Raw genomic sequence first — 15,244 nt, forward strand, 5'->3', positions numbered from 1 at the left:
AAAGGAACTGGCTAAAAGGGAGAAATGATTATGCTTTTAAAACTTGGAAAATATTTAAGAAAGTCTATTTCCTCTTCTCAAAGTTCATTTCAAATTATCAGTTTATAATGTTCAATAAACAAACAGATTAGAAACTGGTAGGTCAAACAGTTTAAATCCTGAGCAAGAAATTTCTACATTTACATTTACTTTGCTTAGGTAGAACCCTGTTACTTGACAGGGCCCTCTCCACAAATGAGGAATTGGCAAAATGTCATACTCTACTGGCAATCTGCTCTTAACTACGTGTTGCTTGGTAATAAAAAGCCAGATTGATCTCCAGCCACTCTTTTTGGACAGTGAAAAGTAGAAGGGAGTCATTAGCAGCAAACTTTGCCAATACTTCTTCAGAGCCAGCGTCAATGGTATAAAAAATTGTGTAGCTTGATCCATAGGAACTCCTGAGGTATTAAAGGTCTATTTTTGCAGGACCTGAGTGACTATTACATTAATGAATGTCATTGTAAGCCTTAGATTGCTTGCTCTTCCTCATCTGAATGATGGCAGAATATAAAACAGTGCAAAGAGCAAGCAAAAAACAAGACTTGAATTTGTCCACCTGTGACTACATTAGGCATTTCAGTCACTATAAAGATGTATTAAAAAAAAAAATTCTTTTAGAGTAACAGTGTGTATTTCACAATTTAAACAACTTGGTAAATTTGAAAAAATTCAAGCAAGACACACCTAAAAAAGATGTATTTGTACATTGCCAATAAGTACACATAAAAGTTTTGTGATGCTTAAAGGAACACTTTTTTTTATGACAAGAGGCAGTTCATTCTGAGAAGTACATTAGACCCAGTATACTGGACTTGGCCAAAGAAAAGTATTATCCAAAATACTTATTCATTACAGATAAGATAAAAAAAAAATCGCTATATTTAAAAAAATGCTTACAAATGGGATCCAGTACTAATGAGTACCTGTTTGGGTATATCAAGAGGTTCTGTAATACTACAGGACTTGTGGGAAATGGACTCTGAAGAAAAAAATTCTAAAAGGTACTAAGAAATTTTGGGAATTAAGTAACATCTTCCTTTATAATTTAAAATGGCCGTTTAAGACCATTTGAAATATTCTCAAAGTTTGGGTTATATTTTTATATTTAATTTTTAAAAATACAACTTAAGAACACATTAATGTCTGGCTTTTATGTCCAACTGTTGTTAATTTCAGTGCTTGTATTCTTTTATTAAAGAAAACAAAACTGATTAGGTTAATGTTTGGATATCTGGGGGGGAAGTCACCAAGAATATTTAATAAATGTATTACTGAATACCATTTCTATTTGAACAGCATTGTTGCTCTGGCAATTAAGAGCAGACTTAAGGTTTCCTGACTCCAATAAGGACCCAGTGTCAAGAGAGGGTCTTCTGGCCAAAGAGCTCTCTTTAATGTGAACACTAAAGAGGAGCAAAGCAGAATTACTCTATCTTCTCTGACTCAAACGAAAGAGGAGAAAATGGACGTGATTTGGAGTCAGATCTAGGTTGGGATCCTGGCTATGTGCCTCTGGGAAAACCACTCAAAACTCATGAGATCTAAGTTCCTCATTCGTAAAATAGCCATAATTTTATCTGGTAACCCACTTATAAGACTGCTATAGAGGTCAATTAAGAATGTGTACTCTGAACTACTTTATAGGCCACACAAGAGCATCTAAGCAGGGTTTCTCAGCATTGGTACTGTTGACATTTAAGGCTGGATAATTCTTGGCTTTTGGAAGATTGTCTGGTACACTGTAGGATGTTTAGCAGCATCCTGGGCTCCTGCCCACCATATATATGCCACCTGCCACTTTTGACAACCAAACATGTTTCCAGATGTTGCCAAATATCCCCTGGAGGGCAAATGCATCCTGGTTGAGAACCATTAAGACTATTCTTTCTCTTTTCTCTCCCTCAGTATTTTGTATAGTACTGGCTACATCGTTCAATACATGTTGTGTGTATATGTTCTTAATGCTTACTCATAAGACATGGATTAAGATTATACTGCCACTTGCCTAAATTCTCCTGATTCATTCAGACATTGAAAGTAATCACACTTACAGTATGCATGTTTAAATGTTCCCACTTCTTTAGTCAAATATTATTCTCTTAAACACTGTACCTTTCAGCATGGAGGTAAAATGATCTCAAGTACTTTGTTAATTCTGCAAGCACGCCATGACTCAGTAAATGAAATTACTATGTGAGAAATGGGTTAACTCTTTTCTCTGAACAGCAATAGTGATGATGTTATAGAATAAAGCACTTTGAAAGAATAAAAATTAATTACTTTAATGTAAAATGGTTTTCTACAAACAAAATGCCTCCTAAGAATTATTTATGTTTTATGCATATTTATAATTTATACAGATTTTATATATCCTAGTTCCTAGCCATGGGAGGTCAATAATAGTTTGTTCATTTAATAGGTACATATTTATTAAACACTATGTGTGAGGCACTGTGTCAGGTAACTGCTAATACTGTCAACAGTAAGTAACAAAGACATGGTCTCTATTCTGTTTTCATTTTACTAGAGGAGAAAATGACCTCTAGGTATTCAACTATGATACAATACTATGCTAAAAGCACAATCACAGGTAGTATATAGAGTGCTGAGGAATTTACCCAAATCACACCCATGAATGTGTGTGGGAAAAACTGTGTATTTCTTTTTGGGGAAGAGGTGGAGGAAAACCCAAAGCAGGTGGAGAAATAAATGATAATTTTGATGACATATACTAACCGATAATGAAGGTCACATATGCCATTTAAGTTTCTGCCAAATATGGTGATTTAGAGTCATCTATGAAATTATTACTATAACAAATAAAAGCAATTTACCAATTAAGACTGAAGTATCATGTGTGAGTTAGGTGTAAAAACATGTAATGTGCAGGAAGATTCTCTTGATAACATACAAGAATCAGAATTGACCTTGATTCTTGGGCAAGATACCATGCAAAACAGCAAATCTCATTTTTATTTTGCTTCTATTTTCTAGGTTAAGGCAAAATGGTATTTAGCAATTCTTTTTCAACTTCAAATTTCACTTGCTACCAACAGAAAGAGGCTTGGAGAAGAAGCCTAGAGGAAACCCCAGAAGTAGAAACTAAGGAAGGAAAGGAGCCAAGGTCAACAAATATTTTTAAATAGTTGTTTCCTCTTTCTGCTGGGTGCAAATAAAGTCTTGGTTCAGCTCATCTGCTCACTTAAAAGCAGGCAGGAAGTTGGTAAAATTCTAGGCTAGTATTCTCCCTTCTGGGAAAAGGTTTACTTTGCCTTCTAGTCTACCCTCATTTTTGGAGACTTAAGGTATCCTGTCAAGTCTGCTTCAGTATATATAAATGTGTAGTTTTCAATCTGTCTTCCTAATCTCTGCATGCAAGGTATCTCTTTTTATGTCCTGAACAAATTGGAGCAAGAAGCATTTTATAAGTACTAGGGATCATTATTCCGGTCCCACAGCTATTAGACCAACTCAGGTGGTCTATGATACCTGATATGACGATCTCAGGGACATCCAGAATGTTGCCAAATGAAGCAGTTTTACGGTGGCCCCGTTTAGGCTTGGAATAGGCTGCAAAAACATATATATACAGTATACATGCAAACAACCACAAACAGTAACAAAGAAAACGATTAACTACAAAAACAATACTTTTCAAATAGTTATGTTAATAATACTTCATGCAAAATGGCATGCAGAACTATCTAACTTTTCATCCATGCTTAGAAAAGGCGTGATTTAGGAGAAAATATCAATAAAGAAGTCTCACATACTGGTTTTAATTAGCAAGAAAAAAATAAAAAGGACAGAGACAAACAAAGCTGCAGGGTAATGAGGAAGCTAAATTTCAAACATGTTCAGAGAAACAATCTACCTAAGTGAAATCGCTGATAAGCGATGGAGGGCTAGGATGAAAGTGGGAAGGGAGAGAGGAGTTAAAACGAAATAAGCTGCCATATTTGTTTTAATCACACAAACAAAGGAATATATGTTCAAATTAGATGTTTCTTGAAGTGTGCTATAAATAAAATTCGTGATTAAATGATAATTATTGAATCAAAGTATGAAATGTATATGCTTTTTAAAATAAGTATTTACACATACTTCTATTAAACTGAATATTTACTGTAGTTTCCAAAGTTCAAGGTACATTTCCATTAAATGTGAACAGTATTAAAAGCTGGAGAATATGAGTTTTTCAAAGACAATTCATAAGAAAAATCTTAACTGTACAAAATTCAGTGATGTTCAATGGCATCTGTTCTACATTTAGAGAGGGTGGGATAATTTAAATGTGTGTGGTTGTTTTTAACCTAGTGAAATATCACTTCTGTAAGGAATAATTATAAACCAATACCTGACTAGAAAATTGACACTAGCAAAGATATAAAACTGTTGTAACACCACTTCTTATTTTAGAGTAGCAATCATTATTTAGCACATCTAACTTGAATGATATCCTTGAAGTGGAAAGGTTCCCCAAGTGTGAAGATATGTCACTGTGTGCACTATTCATCTGCCACTACACTGAGATGCCCTCACTCCACAGGAAAACACTTGCGACTCAGAGACCAGGAGGGCTCGTTAGTGGCTGATGAGCTCCATTCAACCTGATCATTTATAAAGATCCCTCTGTGTGGCAAAGAATTCCAGTCTGCTGCCAATCTCTATTCTTCCCCTCTTTCTAGCAACCGAACCCTGACTTTACTCAGGACAGCAATGTCCCCAGATAAAAGATCACAGATCCTTTTGTCCCTTGCAGCCAGGTGTAGTCATTTGACCATATTACTATGGCCAAAGGCATCTATACGGAAGTTGTTGGGGGAACTTCTGGTAAAGATCCTTAAAAGAGCTTGAGTATGGGCCCTTTGGCCTTCACCTAATTTTCCTTTCTTGCTGCCTGGACTGTGGATGTGACAACTGCAATTATGGTAACTATTATGGAGCACAAAGTTACCTTGAGGATGGAAGCCACACAATAGGATTGTGGCCCAGAAACAGAGGAGCACAGCTGCCTAATGATCATGGAGCCTACCTTCAAATTTCTTTACGTGTGAACAAGAAAGCTTATGTGTTAAAGACACTGCTATTTTGAATATTCTGTTATAGCTAGCCGGTTCTAGTGTTGATATAATCAGTGTTCATTAGTAGATGAAGACAAGTACAATATGTTGGTCCTCTGGAAAACTTCTTTCTGAAAAGAGCTCCACAAAAAATGAGAATTTCTATTTAAAAAAAAAAAAAACAAAAAACAACCTGGTTAGGTTAGCTAAGTTAAAAAATATATATACTAATATACATGAAAATACATGTATACACATATATGGTTAAAAGACCAGAGGTAAATACACAAAATTGTTAAGTGTTTTATCTCTCAGTGGGACAATTATGGAAAACTGGTTTTTTTTTTTTTGGTTGTTTCCATTTTCATATTTTCCATAAAAGAAATGTATTTACTTTTATAATTAGCTCCCCTCTACCCCTGGAAGAACTGGAAAGAAAACAAACCAGCATTACTAAGCTCAAACCTGGTTGGAAAGAAGGTTACAAGTTCACTCAGGTAATAAAACATATACAGTTGACCCTTGAACAATATGGGTTTCAATTGCGTGGGTCCAATTATATGTGATTAAAAAAAAAAACAGTATAGTACTGCAAATGTGTTTTCTTATAATATTCTTCTTTTTTTTTTTTTAAAGATTTTATTTATTTGAGAGAGAGAGTATAAGCAGGGGGAGCAGCAGCGGGAGAGGGAGAAGCAGACTCCCTGCTGAGCAGGGAGCCAGATGTGGGGCTGGATCCCAGGACCCTAAGATCATGACCTGAGCCGAAGGCAGACACTTAACAGACTGAGCCACCCGGGTGCTCCTAGTTTCCTTACAACATTCTTAATAACATTTTCTTTCCTCTAGTTTACTTTATTGTAAGAATACAGTAAATAATACATATAAAATACAAAACATGTGTTAACTATTTGTTGTCGGTAAGGCTTCAGGTCAATAGTAGTAGTTAAGTTCTGGGGGAGTCAAAAGTTACATATGGATTTTTTTTTTTTTTTTAAAGATTTTCTTTATTTGAGATAAAGTGAGAGCAGGAGAACATGAGGGTGGGGGCGGGGAGCAGAGGGAGGGGGGAGAAGCAGGTTCTCCACTGAGCAGAGAGCCTGCCTGACACGGGGCTTGATCCCAGGACCCTGAGATCATGACCTGAGCTGAAGGCAGACATTTAACTGACTGAGTCACCCAGGCGCCCCTGGATTGACTGACTGATTTTCCTTCTTTCTCTCTCTTTCCTTCCTTCCTCTTTCCTTTTTTCTTCCTTCCCTTCTTTAATTTTTTTAGGTTTGATTTATTTATTTAGAGAGAGAGCATGAGCCGGGGGAGGGGCAGAGAGAACGAGAGGAAGAGTGACAATTTCAAGCAGATTCCCTGTCAGACGCTCAACTGACTAAGCCACCCAGGCAGGCGCCTCTACATGTGGATTTTCAACTGCATGGCGGGTCGATGCCCTGAACCTGGGCGATGCTCAAGGGTCAACTGTAATTGCTTTTGTGCTAACCAGTCCTTCTGTAATTAATCATTTTAAGAACTGAAAAAATGGAATTCAAATGCTAGCTTTTTCAAGATTGAATAAAATTACCATGATCTTTTATATAACAATTAAAAGAAATAGCTACACCCAACTTAGCTATTTTTGCTACTGGAAGGAAGAGCAGACAGTAAGGCCAAATCATATTTGGATCTAGAGTACATTTTTCTAATAATTTCAAAACAAAATATTTGCTATTATTTGAAGTCAGCACAAATTCTAGTAGAATCACTAAAAATCCTCTAAAACATTCTGGTTTTGGCAAAATTTCAATTTCCCACTTAAATTTTCAGTTCACATTTGAGCTGAATTACATTCGATAAAAATATATTTTATGATCCAAATAATTTTACAAGTCATACTTGCTTTATTTGGAACTGGAGAAAAACATAAATTATTTGCTAGAAGCTTAGAAAGTATATTGTAAGCCTACTTCTTGCTTTAAAAAAATTTATGACATAAAAAACCTGACATTCCCACTACTGAAACAATTAAAACTACTCTTTCCACTCCTTTCAGATTTTTATTTCCTTTTTACCTGTGGTCGCAGCAATCCTGGCTTCTATTTCAGACATGTCAGCACTCATTCTCTTGCCCTCGGAGGTTGGGGGCAAACTCTCCACACTGCTCCCACGGGAAGCTCCCAAGCTTAAACGTCCCGATTCACTCTGTTAAAATTATAGGTCAATTTGAATTACTGAAGCTCTTTAAATTGAAAAATCCTGGGCAGCCTAGGAGGAAGATATCACCTGAGATTCTTAATGGATTCTGTTCTGAAAGAAAAGGGAAGTTTTAGGGAGAGGGAGCTGCAGGGGTAAGGGAGAGAAAACTACAGATGCTGCTTTTAGGAAAGGGCAGTCACTGGAGTTGGGAGTTAAAGGCTACAATTATTAGTTTACCTAAATGCCTCAGGTAAGACGAATAAAATCACTTAAAATACTTTTAAATCAACAACAGCAAAAATATAATAAATCTGGACAATACAAAATGATAGACTTAAGACAAACTCCTTTAACTGGGTAGTAGAACCAAGAAATAACCATTTTACTTTTTTTTTTAGCATTTTACATTTTTAATCATCAACCATTAAAGTTAGGGAACATCACAGAGAAGGAGGTGCACTGTGGCAAAGGCAGCAATCATCAGGAGGGAAAACAATTTGGTGATAAACGGTAGGAAAATCTCACTTTATGTCTCTATTCTTATCTGTCTGCTTTAGGAACAAGATTCAGCATTGGTATAATGGAAGATGACAAATAATTAATTTCAGTTAGTATAAAGTTATGACTACTAGTAAGGTAATCATATGATTTTACTTTTAGTAACCAAACAAACCTGCTGCTTTGCCTGATTTTTCAACAATTTTGATTCTAAGCGTTTAATAGTATCATTTGTGGCAGGAACTTGCTCCATATTAGTGTCACTTTTATTACTGGTATTTGTAGAAGCGATGTCCATGAATGAGCCTAGGAAAGCAGAAATATTTATGATTACAGGTTGGAAATAATACAGATGCTTCATTCAATAATATGTAACTTAAATTCTTTTCTAAACTAACAAGACATGAATAGAAACAAAATAAGACTTTTTGAGCCAATGAAGATATCCAAACTCATTTTAAATGAAATTTAAGATAGTATAAAAAGGGAACCAAAATGCTCAGTCTTTTTTTTTTTTTTTAAAGATTTTATTTATTTGACAGAGAGAGCACAAGCAGAGGGAGAGAGAGGGAGAAGCAGGCTCCCCGCTGAGCAAGGCGCCTGATGTGGGACTTGATCCCAGGACCCTGGGATCATGACCCGGGCCAAAGGCAGCCGCTTAACCAACTGAGCCACCCAGGAGTCCCCAAAATGCTCAGTCTTGTAATAGCCAAGGATGACTGTAAGGTTTTTAGCCTGAGCTAGTAAATCACAGTTTAGGGATTAAATCAAATCCTTAATCAAGATGAGGAAGACCATGGGAGAAGTAAGTTTGAGGGGAATGTCAGGAGCTTAGTTTTTGGAAAATGTTAAGTTTGAGTTCCTATTAGATATCAAGTAAGTAGCTAGATACAGGAGTACGAGGTTCAGGTCAGAGGTTCAGGTCAGGTGTGAACAAAGTATCAGCAAATAGAAGTATACAGAGTTATGATACTGGATAAGATTACTTAGGAAATGAATGTAGAGAGATAAGCAGAAGAGCCTTAATGACTGAGCCCTAAGCATGCTGACATGAATAGGTTGGGAAGATAAAAAAAATTACCAGCAAAGGAAACTATCAGAGAAAGTGGCCAGAGATAGAAGATGGAAACCCAGACTAGTATGGTATCCTAGAGACCAACTAAAGAAAGTGCTACATATAAAGAGAAAGTAATGAACTGTGTCATATGTTACTGAAAGTCAAAAAAGATGAGAACTAGGTAGCGTAGCTGGTTAAGCGTCCGACTCTTGGTTTTGGCTCAGGTCAGGATCTCAGGGTCATGAGATCGAGCCCCAACTCAGGCTCTGTGCTCATCAGGGAGTCTGTTTAAGATTCTTTCTGTCTCCCTCTGCTCCCCCGCCCCGCCCTACTTGTGCATGCTCTATCTCCCTCCCTCTCTCTCAAATAAATAAATCTTAAAAAAAAAATGATGAGAACTGAAAATCATTTCAATTTAGTCATGTGGAGACAACTGGTGACCTTGACAAGAGCAATGCTGGAGTAGTGGTATAATAAAAGCCTGAATGGACTGGGCACTAGAGAGAATGAGGAAGAGAGAAGCTAAGAGGATGCAAATACAGACTATATATGTCCTGGGAATGATTCCAATAGAAAGGCTGATGATGCAAGAGACTGAGGGAAGAACTGCTGGGAAGAGCAGGTGGGATACAGTGCACAAGGAAACAAGCTTGCCTCTGGTGAGGAGCATGGAGAGCTCAGCCACAGTAACAGAAAAGAATGTAGAGCAGATGGGCACAGATACAGGTAGATGGGCAGATGGAGTAGGGGAGCTTCTGGAAGCTATCTTCTGATCGCTCCAATTTTTCAAAGAAATAGGCAAATAGGATCAGCTGAAAGTGAGGAGTGAAGAGGACACATTTGAAGTTTGAGGAGAGAGGCTAAAGTATAAAATTAAGTCATCTAGGCGAGAGGAGATAGACTGAACTATAGTACAACTGTTCAGCATCACTAAATCACTAAGGCATTTGAAGACAGTAAACATGTGCTGTTTCCAGCCACATTCAGCTGCACTGGTACAGGCAAGGGCAAGCCAAGTGTCAGATTTAACCACTTGTGGTTTAGCCAAATAAGCCTAAGACAAGAAATTATAATAACTATCTGGAATTAAGTGAAGGGAGGATGAAAGGAAAGATCTGAGAACTGTGGCTCAGTGAAAAGATGGAAGGATCAAAGGCCTGAAGGTCACAGTACTTAAACAGTTTGGAGGTGGTGGTAGAAACAAATAATGGAGAAGTTCGCTTTAGAATTCAGAGCAACTTAAAGCTTTTCAGTAAAAATAGAATTTGGGAGTAACTATTAAACCAGCTTAAAATAAATGTAATTATTTTTGAGGTGGGGGAAACAGATGAGCAAAAATACTTGTCAGTAAAAATAAAATTTTAAGTACAAGATAAATATATGTGTACATATACACATGTACCCTTTAGTTGTAATTAAATTAATAATGAATGCTTTTGCCATATATTTTGAAAAGCACAATTTATCTTAGAGACTTATTTCTACTTTTTGATGACCACAAAGTACAGATTCCACTACTACTTTGTATTTAGAAAACTAACGAACTTTGAACTAAAAATAAAAGTTCTTAAATAAGAGTTTCTATAGACTCTTCTATAAAGACCAAAAGGTAGAGTGTTCATGATGAAGAAATATGCTGTTTTTTACATTTACAATGATTCCTAGTATTATCTGATCTACCCGTATCTGTGTAAAAAACGATTTTATTTTTCAAATAAAGAATGACATTCCCAGCAATACAATATCCCATATCTTTTTATTATATTTAACCATGCAAGAATTCTAAGACTTGGAAGCAGGTCTTTAGTAACTCTTTAATCTGGGTACCTTCATGAAGAATGATGCACCTGGAAACCCAAATTGCAGTCAATCATACAAAATGAAGAAATTAAAATGCAAATGGAGACATCATTCATTGCCTCTTGATTATAATTTCATGGGAACAGACACAAAAAATTAGGGTTATTACTCTTTCAATCTACCCACTTACCTGTACTGGTGGCAGAGTTGCTCTGTCCTTCATCTGAATACTGACAAGGATACTGTAATGGCTCATCTGCTCCTGGAAAGTACTATGTATGAAAAAGCAAATCACATTTAAAATTTCTTTAATACAAAATAAATCCTGCAAGAATTAACTTGAAGAATACACATTATTTACTTGTCCTGGGATGTGGAAGTAGCAGAGATGGTGCTTTATTTTCCCTAAGGCATATACTGAATTTATAGATGTCTAAACTCAGTATATGCCTTGTATTTTTTTTAATTTTATTATGTTAATCACATTACATCACTAGTTTCTGATGTAGTGTTCCATGATTCATTGTTTGCATATAACACCCAGTGCTCCATGCAGAACGTGCCCTCCTCAATACCCATCACCAAGCTAACTCATCCCCCCCACCCCCCTCCCCTCTAGAACCCTCAGTTTGTTTGTCAGAGTCCATAGTCTCTCATGGTTCGTCTCCCCCTCCGAGTCCCCCACCTTCATTTTTCCCTTCCTACTTTTTTTTTTTTAATATACAATGTATTTGTTTCAGAGGTACAGGTCTGTGTGATTCATCAGTCTTACACAATTCACAGACGCCTTAAGTTTTTGATTTTACAAAGATGATGATAATGTGCTACTCTTATATTTCAACTGTGATCAATGCTGTGTATGTACTTAAGTATCTATTTTACACAGAGCCTAGAAAGTCCTCAAGAAAACAGCTTTATTTTTCTAGAGGAACATATCAAATATAATAGTATTCCTCGTAATTATGTAAAATGGATTTATGTTCTCATAGCACTGATACAAACTTCCAAATTGCAGAAATTATTGTCAGTCTGACAACTGAGCCTGGTATGCCATAGAATAATTATTAGAACCAATATTTTGAATATCAAAGATAGATTATGGCTGTACCTCTATAAAATGGAGATACAATATTGGAAACTTTTGCTGGACAAAAATTAGAATTTAGGGAAAAAAATAAAGGCTTTCTTTTCAAGTCAGACAAAGCACATGTAAGTACAATTATAACTTGAACAATTTATATATCCCAATGTTTTAGGGTATCTCACTATGGAGACTAAGTTTTCTTATGGGCACAACTTTAGGGCCTAGGATTCTAAATATAGCTGGTACCCACATATGATGTAAGTTTTAATCAGATTAGTTCAATCTTGGTTTCCCTAAATCATTTTCAATAGAATAAACAAATCTTTGGCCATTTAGGAAGTCTGTATTTAAGGAGACTGAAAGGTTCTTCTACTGAGAAAAATTGTTCTACTGTTCTAAAATTCAGGCACTTTCATAAGTATGTGAACTTTTAAAGTCAAAGTACCACTTGGGAGATTTTGTTAATGTACCAAAAACTAGAAGCCTAAAATTATTCAAATAATTCTAAAAGTGTTTGTTTATAGACTAAGAATTTTGATAATCATTTGAAAGAGTTCTTCTAAATTAAAAAATTCTATCTATAAATCCTAGAAGTTTAACTTTTTAATGGTAAATAAAAAGCTAAAAATATGCAGTTAAACAACAGAAGGTAAAAATCATTAAATAAACGTGTCTGGGAATACAACCATTCTATTGCCTTGCATAAATGATTGCTTGATGAAGATATGTACTCAAGAAAATTTAAAATTTAGTTTGGCAAGTATTAGAGTCAGAAAATACCTAAGTCCTATATAAAGACATCTAATTGAGCTTCTCTCACATTACTGATGAGGCAACAGGCCCCAAAACACATCTGTCCACTAACTTAGGCAGGAGGAAAAAGCAAGTTCAGAAACCTAGTCTAGCTATCTTTCCATTATAAAAAACTTAAGATTTCCCCCCCCAAAGTAACGTTTTCTCCGATTATGAGTAATAAATGCCAATTCTAATTAGGACAATACAGAAAAGTATAAAGCAAAAAAGAGCAATAATGTCTTTTCACTTTAAAACCCCATTCAAACTCAGTATATATCAAATTCCCCTAAATCCAAAGCCCCTCAAAAGAAGGATTATACCCGCATCAAGTGAGTCATTATTTTCACAATTTCCTCCATTGAAGGGCGCTGAGAAGGATCTTTAGACCAACAACGAGTCATCAGGCTCTCAATGGGCTTAGGTAAATTTTTGATCAGTGGTGGTCGAGTACCTATAATTGAAAATTAGAGGGGGGGGAAGAATGTATTTACCCAAAGAATGGTGTAAGCTTTTTATATGTATTTCCAATACAGTATTTATTTTATAGATCTTGTAATTTAAGATTTATTTTGGAATAATAAAAGTACTTTTTTTTGTCCATTAGGTTTACATTACATTTTCATAAAGGGGAAGGTACACCTCTTGCAAAGTCAAATTAAAATTTTTATATTCATTATAGTAAAAATAAGACTGAGAAATAGTATCTCATTTGTTCTAACATTGTTCTTTTAACAAATTATAATGGTTTAGTGGGTGCTTTATTAAGTAAAATAAAATGGTGGTTTGAGATAATCTTACTTGAACTAGATTTTCAGATTCACTGTAAAAATTTCAAATGTATTTGAAAAATCACCTTGGAGAAGTCATCAACTATGGTGTTATACTCACTGACCTCTAAATGACTCTTTTGTCAATGGCAGACCTTTTTCGCTGCTGTGAATCCATCACTTCCCCAACTGAAAACTGTCAACTTTTGTGTAATTAACAAGACTAATATAGCGAGGTCCCTAACTTAAAGAAAACCTCAAATATAATGAAATCTTTGTAATTCTACCAACTTACAAGTTAGTTCTTTTATTCTGTACTTCACTAACAGTCAATTATTTACTGACAACTGACAGAAAAACAAAACACACTGTCTTAGTCAATGCTCTAGCATTCTCTACAATGACATTAAAGGTGGTAAAATGAAAGGCAGTACAGGAAACCAAAAAAAAAAAAAAAACCACTTTAGGATTACTCAGATGATGGGACTGTTTGACAAGTCTATGAATGACCTAGTTAGGTAGGTATTTGTATGATCTGTGGAATAGTGTATTAAAATGCCATAATCAGAATGATTATAACCAACTGATAGAAATTAAATAATAGAGAATGATATAAAAATTAGGAAGGTTAAGCAATTTTCCTCCCTGAGTTTATTTTCCCAAATTAAATGTGAAATAACTTGATTAATGAAGAACATGTATTCTAACAACCTGAGTGGTTAGAAACATCACAACTACATGTTTAAAAGAAGCAGGAGGGATAAAGGACACTGAGTTCATAAGTCAATATAACTTAAAAATATGGACACTGGGAGTCAGAAAGATCTGGATGGGAATCCCAGCAATACCACTTACTAATCTGATGACCTTGGACAACTTCCTTTCCCTAAGTCTTGGTTTCTGTAAAATTGTTAAATGAAGCAATAATAGTAATGCCCTTATAAGGATGAATGAAAAGATAAAAAGAAAGCATATGTGAAGCGCTCTGTGTTTTGCCTTTATGAATAGCTGAATTAACAATTATTATTATTCTCTGCTCCCTCAGGAGAAAAGGCTATACCTCCTCAATTAACCTTAAGAACGTTGAGAAAGATTTTATTTTGTCCACAGAGTCCAATCTGAGGTTTCTCTATCCCCTAGAGAAAGCCAACCCAGGTAGTTGGCTCTGGCTGTCTACTGATGGCCTTTCCCTAATTAGCAGTATCAGCAGACCTCCTCAGCCTTGGGCAAAGGACAGGACCACTCTCAGCCGTGCCCTACCTGATTTTGGGGGCGAGGGGGGAGAGTAGGAGATTGAAGACAGCAGAGTATTCTGGTAACAAAGAACCGGACATTTTAATGTTAGGGATAAATGGTCTTTTTTGAGGTAGATACAACTGTCCAGACAGAAAATATAGAAAATATATTAAAGAAAAATGTCTTTTTAAACGAACCGTTATGAACAGCCCACATAATACGGAAAGCTGGGCCACCAATCTCATCAAAGGGTTTCCGACGTGTTATCACTTCCCAAAGGATAATACCCCAGCTGAAGACATCACATTTTTCACTGTAATTGCTACCTAGAGAAAAAGGTGGTATAATTTTAAGATTCTTTTCCACAACTTACAGGAACAAATGCCTACATAAATTTTTAAGAATGTGCACTGTGTACAAGAACAGGAGGATGCAGCATGTAGAGCTGAGAAATTACTTTCTAAAGTACCTTAAGTCTCTGCAACAAAACATTTATTTATGAATTAAGTAGTAATGATTAACTTTAGAAAGTCAGTCATTTTCTACCTTTTCATCGAGAGGCACAGGATTTCTCTTTTATTTATTCTGACTTATACTTTCCATGGGGCAGAATATGAAACATTTGTACTTCCCTTTCTGTGATTTTTTAATCTTAAATTTTCTTCCCCCATTCATTCTCTTGATAGAACTACTCTACTATCACAGCAGAAAAAAC

General features: G+C 35.7%; 1 protein-coding gene across 2 annotated transcripts in view; it reads right to left on the minus strand.

Annotated features, from left to right (window-relative positions):
• MAP3K7 (mitogen-activated protein kinase kinase kinase 7) overlaps positions 1-15,244 on the minus strand; it is a 67,322-nt gene that overhangs the window by 26,681 nt on the left and 25,397 nt on the right. Inside the window, exons 7-12 of one of the 2 annotated variants that reach the window (XM_025862771.2) lie at positions 14,727-14,855; positions 12,847-12,977; positions 10,838-10,919; positions 7,966-8,096; positions 7,169-7,298; positions 3,532-3,612 (exon numbers count right to left, since the gene is read on the minus strand). In XM_025862771.2, the coding sequence (XP_025718556.1) occupies positions 3,532-3,612; positions 7,169-7,298; positions 7,966-8,096; positions 10,838-10,919; positions 12,847-12,977; positions 14,727-14,855 (684 nt within the window). The remainder of the gene's footprint in view (positions 1-3,531; positions 3,613-7,168; positions 7,299-7,965; positions 8,097-10,837; positions 10,920-12,846; positions 12,978-14,726; positions 14,856-15,244) is intronic. The other variant, XM_025862778.2, reaches the window with a different exon arrangement.

The sequence above is a fragment of the Callorhinus ursinus genome, unplaced genomic scaffold (genome assembly GCF_003265705.2).
Source record: "Callorhinus ursinus isolate GAN/ISIS: 27379988/994484 unplaced genomic scaffold, GSC_fseal_2.0 scaffold6, whole genome shotgun sequence".
In the NCBI taxonomy this organism is placed as follows: Eukaryota; Metazoa; Chordata; class Mammalia; order Carnivora; family Otariidae; genus Callorhinus; species Callorhinus ursinus.